This window comes from Azolla caroliniana, unplaced genomic scaffold, assembly GCF_043228905.1.
Source record: "Azolla caroliniana isolate FFs.n. ecotype wild unplaced genomic scaffold, voAzoCaro1.0.p SCAF_12, whole genome shotgun sequence".
Taxonomy (NCBI): domain Eukaryota; kingdom Viridiplantae; phylum Streptophyta; class Polypodiopsida; order Salviniales; family Salviniaceae; genus Azolla; species Azolla caroliniana.
This window is the reverse complement of record NW_028230447.1, coordinates 3,160,367-3,170,115: the sequence shown is the minus strand read 5'-3', so window position 1 is coordinate 3,170,115 and position 9,749 is coordinate 3,160,367. Positions and strand designations below refer to the sequence as shown.

At 37.6% G+C, this 9,749-nt stretch overlaps 1 protein-coding gene across 1 annotated transcript; it reads right to left on the bottom strand.

The window, feature by feature from the left end:
• Window positions 1-2,996: 2,996 nt before the first annotated feature.
• On the bottom strand, window positions 2,997-5,498 carry LOC147856840 (uncharacterized). Its single transcript, XM_087328692.1, has 4 exons — window positions 4,827-5,498; window positions 4,333-4,649; window positions 3,945-4,159; window positions 2,997-3,618 (listed from the first exon to the last, which is right to left on the bottom strand). Exons 1-4 carry the CDS (start codon window positions 5,113-5,115, stop codon window positions 3,102-3,104), a joined length of 1,338 nt encoding a protein of 445 aa, XP_087184818.1. The 5' UTR covers window positions 5,116-5,498; the 3' UTR covers window positions 2,997-3,101.
• Window positions 5,499-9,749: the final 4,251 nt, after the last annotated feature.

The window sequence follows — 9,749 nt, the reverse complement described above, 5'->3', positions numbered from 1 at the left end:
GGGCGGGACCACGGGGGTCTTGGACTAGGGAGAAGAGGAGAAAGGTTAAGACAACGAATGGAAGATTAGCTCATAGCTCAAGAGGAGAAGAGAACGAATATGACATTATGATGGAAAAAGATGAAGAAGATGGAGTCAAGATACTCAACAAGAAGTTTGATTAAGAAAACATAAACGCTTTACAATGGTGGCCGCCATGGCCGCACCAAACGACTATAAGAAAACCCTAAAGGAAAACCCAAGAAGAAAACCCTAACCGAACCCTAACGCTCAACCTATGTGGTATACCTCGCACACTCAAAATGGGCAACCCCCACAATGGTGCCTTCTCTCTCCTTTTATAGCACAAGGAGGGAAGACCGTTTACAAAAGTGAGACTAATATCCCCTTTCATTCAAAGGGGATATTTGCCTTGATTTGGGGGAGGGTGAGATTGATGGCCCTTAACTCCCACCTCCTCACAAACAACTAGGTACCTATGTACCGCATAGTACCTATCTCTCTCTCTCGTGGATGTGCGTACAACCACATCACCTTTATACCTTTATTACTATTACAAATACATTATGTACGTGTGCAACGTTGCACATCGCTCTTTGGCTCTCGTTGCTCGGGTTTCCGCTTGTGGACGAAAATCTTCACGACACCGTTTATGGAAATTTTAGAACCAAACCTATAAACCTTAAAACCTTCAAAACTTTTAAACCTTTAAACCAAAACACATAAGCCAAAACCTCTAAACCGCTAAACCGTGAAATTCAAAACCAAACCGAATTGAAACCAATAAACAATAAACCGATAAACCGCTAAACCATTAAATTCAAAAGCGAACCAAACTGGATCATAATATTTGAAATCAAACCAAACAGTTTATTTATATTTGAACCAATAAACCATTAAGCCATGGCTTAACGGTTCGATTCGGTTTGTGCCTAAACCGTGCCCATTGTTAATTCTAGTGGGAGATTGATACATAGTGTGAAAGGTCAAAACCGTAAATTCGCCCACTAACATTAGGATGTATAAAGCTCAATATGTGATTTAATGGTTTTTTTTTTGTAATGTGTGAAATTCTGTGTGGTCTGTGCAATTTGTTGCTCTCTTTTCCTCTATATACTGGGTTTTTCCTTTTACTACAGGTGAAATGGAAGCAGTTGATCGGTCGCCTCTTCCCTTTTGGGTCAACACATGCCACCAAAGAGCGTGCAATCTTTTTTTGGGGTCTTCCATTGTATGGTAAGTTCCAACACTTGCATTGCCTTGCCTTTGCAATGTTCGTTCTCTCAAGAGGCTCCCAAAAACAAATTGTGATAATTTGCTAAAGCTTGTGCAGTGCTAGATTTGCCTAAAAATGTAAGAGAAGTTCTACCAATTCTCTATTTCTAACCATATTGCAATATTACCCTTATCATATGGGTGACAATAGCATTAGCAAAGGTCTTAAAGGGTATCCTTGTCTAACTAGTTTTTGAGGGGGAATGGGTTGGGTAACTCCATCATTGAGAGGGAGATGAGATAGAGAACCCTCTCAAAGTGTATGTATCAACCTTGACATACATTCATCAAAGACCATGTGAGACATCTCATCCGTCACGTTGTTGGGACATTCTAATTGTAGAAAGACTTGGCATTGATCATTTGCAGGGGATCAAAACATTAATTTCTTTCCCTTGTCTAGTCTTTGCGTAATCCTTGAGGCATTTTACCATGTTTAAGACATTGTGTTTCCTTTCTTTATAATGTAAGAATCATTTGGAAGGAAAGCAAGAAAAGATGAAGGGGCACAATATTCCATTGTGCATTCATCATGTAAAACCATTTCAAGATTTTCCTTCTTGATACATTTGAAACATCTAAGGCATCAAACATTGGAAGATGTTGTTACAAGTGGTATGCATGCATATTACCAAGGCTACATTTAGACTTGTACGGTAGTAACTTATTAGTCTAGCACTTGACAACTTGGTTTCATTTGTATTTCTCTCCACTCCTATCACAATTTTGTATCCAAAAAAACCAAGACATGTAACAAGATTGGGTGTACACTCCCTTAAGTATGGACTCGCAGAAGACTCTTCATGGTAAACCATTAGTGAGCTTTAGAAAAAGTTTCCGACATTTAATTTCAAGGACGAAAATGTTTTGGGAAAGGCAAAGTAGTTTCAAGAGATGGTACTAACATACGATCATCTACCCAAAGTAAAGCACAAGTTGTTAGCACTCTACAAGCCCAAAATCATGAGTGTTAAATAAACCTGAATAGCCTAGGAAACCCAAACATGGATGGGATCATATACTGATTGCTACACTGGACCTCTATCTAACTAACTACTTTAAACATGGCTTAACACTTGGGCTCAACTATTCCCAAATTGCCATAGCTCTCTCCATGTATATTTAGCCATGTCAAATTTGGAGGGTTATTCTAACGTTAAAAAGGAATTCAGTTCTTTAAATATTGATGCACTTCATTATCAAAGCATGCAAATGTGCTTTTTCTGATATCCCAAAAGAAAAACCCTGGATTTCGAAACCTCATCATGCTTTTCAGCTTGACATGTCACTTTCTCCCCTTACAACTCATCCTTTAGAAAATAAATTTTAAATGAATCCGTGGGTAAAGCAGGATGTTGATATTGTTAACCATCCATGTACATGTAGTCAAGCATCATGTAAAATCAATGTTTCAATAAATAAGCTCTGTGAGTGTTGTAGCTGTATTAAAACATGACTCTGAGGTTTAGGCGTTAACCAACCATGAAGAGGTGGATAATAGAATCGAATGACCAATAAGGTTAACATTCTTGACATCAAGTCAAAGACATTTGGAGAATAAAATTTGAGAAAAATAGAAATCATAACAAAATTTGAGACATGCTTCGGTATTCACACTTAGTAATTAGCCCCGTTAATTCAACCATGGCCACACATTATCCATACCCTCAACAATCATGACCCTTAAACCATACCACTTATGTTTAATATAAAAGAGCCAGTAAATATGCTTTGCCATCATGTCACATTCTTTAATCATGTAAAAGTTTGTTACAAGAAGAAAGTGTGAATGTGATGTGATGTGATGTGATGTGATGTGAATTACATCACATAGAAGCAAACCTTGCCAAGCCAGCATTCAGTGTCTCCATCCACGTAATTAAATCATCATTACTTGGTCCACTAGCTCTAGACTCGTCCATCATCTCTTCTTTTACCTTAGCTCTACAATATGGACATTGTGCATGGGTTTCAAGCCATGGCGAGAGACAATCCGGATGAAATCTATGGTGGCAAGGAAGATGAACAAGAAGTTGGCCAGTTCTAAAGCGTTCTAAACAAACAGCACAATCATCATGCTCCAAAGGGTCGTCTTTCACTTCCTTATCCTTTCGGCGTACTTTAGGAAGATATATTTCTTTGTGTAGTCGTTGTATAGCTGACTTGCTTAATCCTTTGGACACAGAACATTGGCCAGAGGTACCTGAATCAGAATTATGCCATCCCTCTACATAGGCTAGCCAATCTTGTATTCCTACCTCCCACATTTCATCGTCATTCCAAAAGTCATCGTCATCACCAAAAAGAAGGCTAAATTCTTCCAAAAAGCTTGGATTCCTGTGCCTGAATGCAAAGTTAGCATTAGTTTTGAAGCATTGAATTTCATTAAAGAAACACAAAAATAGTGTGAGCAGTGGACTTGGTTCTCAAAAGTCTTTGGATATATTGAGTCCTAGGAGAGGTCCATGAAAGACCAAATATGATCTATAGGAGATGGCCAAGCGCTTAGCAAGGATCAAACTTAGATTCTCTCAATTGTATAACCACAAGGTTATAGGTTCAACATCTACATTCCATACCATTGTCTAGTAAAGTTGTGAGATTTTTAGTATTACCAATAGAATATAGTTGCAATATGATATAGATAGAGAAGTAGCGAGAACGAGAACCTTTGGCTTATAAGAGCTGCACTTCTAAACCTTTCATCCAAACGATCCCTCGCTTCCATAGCCATATCCCGTGGATTGCTACCCCTACTCACATTGCTCACAACCGAAGACCTCCGACTTACAAAAGATCGGTGTGCATCACTGCTTCTTCTTAAACTCGATGGAATATTTGAAGCATCGAGACTCCCAGAGGCAGACATCGATGTACCTTGTTCCTGGATCCATTGCAATCAAAAGTAGCATAATAGAATAATGGATGTTAAACTTATGTATCCAAAGTGCAAATCCAACATCTCAATTTTGGATGATTCCGCTCATTAGAGCTTCGAAATGCACGCAAAAAAAGAAAAAAAACAGAAGCTCAAAAGATAGAGATGAAATGATATACCTGATATTCGTTGGATAGCCTTGATGAATGATGGTGGACATGGTGATAATGGTGATGATGGTGGTGATGGTGATCATGGAAACAATTTTGTTGTTGATGAGATATGTTTGAACTTGGTCGGTTAATCCGGTTTACACGACCATTTTCTGACTCTATACTTGCACTCGACCTCCTAATTCGATTAATTCTAGCATTTTCCAATTCGTCTCTGTGTGTTCTATTACGAGGAATTCGTCCTCGAGTAAACGATTCGTAACCAGAGGATATCATCCTTGATTGCTCATTGGATCCTGGAATATTACCACGTCTCACGATTCCTACAAGAAAATATTCACAAACTAGAAGTTACAGGTGAAGAAACATCGATATCAAGAGGACACAATTGAGATTCCCACGGAGAGAATCCAGTGCCCTAAACTAAAGATTAAGGATGAAAAAATCCTTGGTATGTTAAGAGTAAATATGAAATATAGCACAGAAAATAAGTGTCTAACCTTCCTCTCTGTGAGAGTGATCTCCTCCTTTTCGTAGACGTGAATCGTAGCCTCGTGCTGATACTAACAGGTTTTGCCTTCCTTCATCACTGGAGTTTCTTAAAGAGCGAGAACGATGAAGGCGAGGAGGAGGAGGAGGCGGAGGAGGTATCTCTAAAGGAACCCGAGATCTCCCTCTTCCATTGTGATTATTACTAAAGAGATTCCAAGAACTTAATGGAGACCAATGTAAGGTTCGATTGTATGAGTTGCTTGATTCCGCCTCTGACACCCGTCCATTGAGGTCCATATATATATAATATAAGCACTGTGTTGCTTGCGACCTCAAGTGTTTGAAAATTTGAGACAATTCGGAAGAGATGTGTGTATGAACAGCCTAATGTTAACAGCAAGTCGAAATGTGCCAAAACCCTAATGTTACCACAGTATTAAAACCTAATTCTAACAAAATCTCGTCATATACAACAACGCTCAATTCTAACAAAAAAAGCTTTATGTTAAGAATAGCCCAAAACTTGCAAAGCCTTCTAGTGTTGAATACATGATAAACCCTGATGTCAACAAACAACCAAACAGATGCAAAACCCTAATGTAAATCACAACCTAGAAGATGCAAAAATTCAATGCTAATGAGGGCTCAAACAATGCAAAAACCTAATTCTAACAACATCACTACAGTTAACAGTTACAAAACTCTAACGTTAAAAACATACAACAAGATACAAAACCTTATTGATTAACTGTATCCAACACATGCAAAGCCCTAATGTTTAACAACACCCCCATTAGATACAAAAAGCTTAACGTCAAAAACAACCCAAAATATGCAAAACGCTAATGCTAACAACAACCCAAAAGGTGCAAATTTGAAATACTAAAGAACAGCCGCACATATGAAAACGACTACTGTATACAAAGGTCCAAACGGATGGCGAAACCCTAAATTTTAACAATGAATCGACAGATCTAAAACACCTAATAGATATGCAACACATTTAAAACCTTAATAAGGATTCGAATACTCGAAAATATCCCAAAGAAGAAAAAAAAAAAAACTAGCATTATTCAAAGATCCAAAGGTTCCAGCTAGATGCAGAAACTCTAACATTCCCCAAAACAACCCTAATATATATGCAGAAACCCTAATATGAATGGGAACAGATCAACATGAGCGGTTAGGCGTATAGCAGGATCACACCTTGAGGGTGAGAAGATGAGAGAATCGGATGACTAGGGTCTTGATCTTCCTCTGCCCTTCGGGATTTGATCCTCTGGTTATGGTGAAAATAAACAGAAAACAATCAATCCCTCTCTTTCTGTGACAAAAGCGGAGGGAAGAAGGAGAAGGAGGAGGGAGAGAGCTTTTTTCGAGCTTTTGTGCTTTTTTACAGGGTTTTCACAAATTAACAAAATACCCCTCCTTCCGGGGGAGGAAGACTTTCCACCAAATTCCCAAAATACCCCTCGTCCCATCCCATCTCTCTTGTATCGTTCTGATCTTGGTATCAAATATGTATATGTCCGTCGTCCATGAAGACACCCCCCCCCCCCCCCCCCCCCGCCCCGCCCGGCACCCCTTGTCTCATGCCAATTCTGCTAGACCCTATTCCAAGAACAATTAAAGCTGGCCCGATCAATCAAAAGTAGCTTAGGTGTTAACATTAGTAGATGTCCCCCGATAACATTGATCAAATTTTAAAGAATTGGCATGGTTGGTCTGTCGAAACACTGTTGCAAGAACGAATGAAGTTGGCCCGATCAATCAAAAGTGGCTTAGCTGTTAAGATTAGTAGAGGCCATGATAGCATAGATCGTTTGAAGGATTGGCATGTTCGGTTTGTCGCGTCCCTGTTGCAAGCAAGAAGGATTAAAGTTGGCCCCATCAATCAAAAGTAGCTTAGCTGTTAACATTAGTAGATGTCCCAATAACATAGAGCATTTGAAGAATCAACATGTTCGGTCTATCGCGACCCTACTACAAGAACGATTAAAGTTGGCTTAATCAATCAAATGTAGATTAAAGTTGGTCTCATCAACCAAAAGTAGCCGAGTTGTCAAGAATGCTAATATTAGACCTTAGGTTCAAGGCTCAATTTCCACACCTCTTTGTCATGCCATACATATTTTCCTTGATTTATTAGATGCTATTATGCAATGTAAGGGTTGAACACGTGACCTTCTCGTCTCTACCAAACAACCTTATCAACTAAGCGAGCTCTACTAAATTTTCTTTGTATCATTCTAATTTTATCAGATGTCTTGGACGGGACTCTCTCTTCCCTCTCCTTGGAAAGAGTTTGACAATGTCCTAATGCATTTTCTTACAAACACTTCTCCTAGTTAAGAAAAAAAAATTCTATATACCCTCCTTCTTGAGATAGGATCACTTCCCATTAAGATCATGGCAATGGAAAATGGTTGTTAAATATGGAAAAAGGTTGTTAAATACGTGCTTAAGGTTCAAAAAATGTCCCTCACATTGACTTTTCTAGAATTGCATGGAAAATAAGCAAAAGGATCCTAAAAACACATAAAAACAAATTTTGTGTTCAAGTTGTATACGATATGTGCAAAATTTGTTTCGAAGATGGGATGCAAAACACTTGCTTCATGATGCACCAATAGATTCTTTTGTGAAAGAGGCCTTTTTGCAACACCAATGTTTTATGACATGGGGAAAATGTGGAGGCACATGCTTCATGCATAATACTACATACGTTGCACCTAGCTACAAAATCATATTCTTCATTAAATAGGAAAACCACACATGCAAATACATGTTAGAGCTCATCCCGTCATCTGACATCTGAACTATTTCCTCCTTACAACATAACTTAGCTCATACTCACCTCAATGTGAGCCAAGACATTGGGCACATGTGATGAAACTAATCAACTTTGCACATTTTGCTTTGAACAAGTTTGGGAGTCTAAATTACACACCTTGATATAATGTTCTATCTTCCTATGATCACATTTGACTATTTATTTGACCAAACCCAATCCTTGCACGAAGTTCTCTCAAAGTCATCATAATGTGCTTCTCAATTGTAAGATTCATTGATAAATTTCCTGAACATCTCAAGTCGATATTTGTTGTCACTTATATTGCATGAAAATGTAGATTTTCATCTCATAGGTCATATTCGACATTTGAGAAGGATAATAAAATCTATCACAATCTGCACTCTTTTTGCAATGCTCATTGGTAGAATTCTTGAACATGAAGAGCCACTCCTCAACTCCACATATATGTACAAGGTTCAATAATAGAAGTCTTGAGCATCGAGTGTGTCATGACTCACAACTCTCAATCCCACACATACTAGATAAAAGTGTATTATTCATTTCCATGAGCTATACTTGTCTAAGGCGAAAATAGTAAAAAAGTCATGTTGTGTTCTCAAATGCTCATACCGCATGGTTTAAGTGCACATTGGAAACGCACATACACTCATTAAAGATATTTCTATACATATATATGTGTGTATTATGTATATATATACACACACTTCGAGAGATGAAAGAGTGTACTAGAGGCCAAAGATGAGTTGTTTGGTATTTAAAGAATTTCAAAAAGGTGGTATAACCCAAAGAAGGGTAAAGTTCAATTGTTTTTGTGCACAATTTCTCTCTACTTCTTTTCATGTACTATAACAATATATAACGACAACTACGAAAAGGAGTATGAAAAACAAAGGATAGGAAATTCAAGTGCTCTCCTCCCGCGCCCCTTCTCTTTGTCTTAGTGGCATTATCTTTCCCAAACTACTAGCCCACCAACCCACACAACATGGTCTTGTCTCATCTCATCACTTATTTTTATATTAGGTGCTTAAATTACGCAATATATATTAGGTTATCAAACCAAAGACACCTCATGGAGTTCAAAATTGTTTTTTGTGTGACCAAAGCATACATCTTTATCAAATTTCCCTCACCACCTCACAATGCTCTATAGCACAAGTATTGCATATTTCTTTGTGAATTATGTGAGGGTTCCAGTATTAGGATCGTGCGTAAAGTTAAGCTACATTTTTACTAATCACCAATAACTCTAATTTGTGGGACGGCTATTGAGGGGTACAAAGATGTATTTATGTCTACACATGATTTTTTGTGAGAACTAAGAATTTATTTTATTTTTTCCAAAAGAAAATATACTTCCATTAGTTTTTAGAAAAGTCATAAAAACTACAGCATACAAAATTTTCCCCAACTCATCTTTATAAGATGATGGTTGAGGAAACAAAACTTTGAACTCCAAAATAGAGGAAAATAGACAACTAATCTGAAAATTATTCTATAAAGTGCTTCCAAGGTAGAGAACTAAGAATTTATTAAGTTGTACAATAAGGTGTCCAAAATAGATCGAGCATGGCATACAATGTGAGTATATATAATAAAGTGATCTATTGACCAAGTATTATGCTTGGCTCTTGTCACTTCCCTGTATTCAATTGTCCCTGATTGGTGACGTCAATCAACCGAAATACTCATCTTTTCATTCATATCATGGTGAAGGATGTCACTATGATAATAAAAAAAGCAACCATGTCCATCATAAACTACACTTGCTGCAATAAATCCATGTGACATATACATTGTAACATCCCTTTGTTTCTTCTTGTTTTTATGATCTAGATGTTGATATAAATTGAATACAATGGAGACCCCAAGTTGGTGGATGTGAGCATGAAATGCATGATTTGTGAACAAGATATTATGTATTTATATGCATAATGTATCGACTTGACCTATAAAATGTTCTTTGCTTGATATTTTTGTACTTGAGAGCTGGCTAGTTTGAAAAGTGGTTCAAGTGTTGTTCGACACCTATAACATGAATTATTCACAAAAACATTAATGGAAAATGAAATATGTCATAGTTCACAATCAATGTGTGGAAGGGCTATAATGTTGA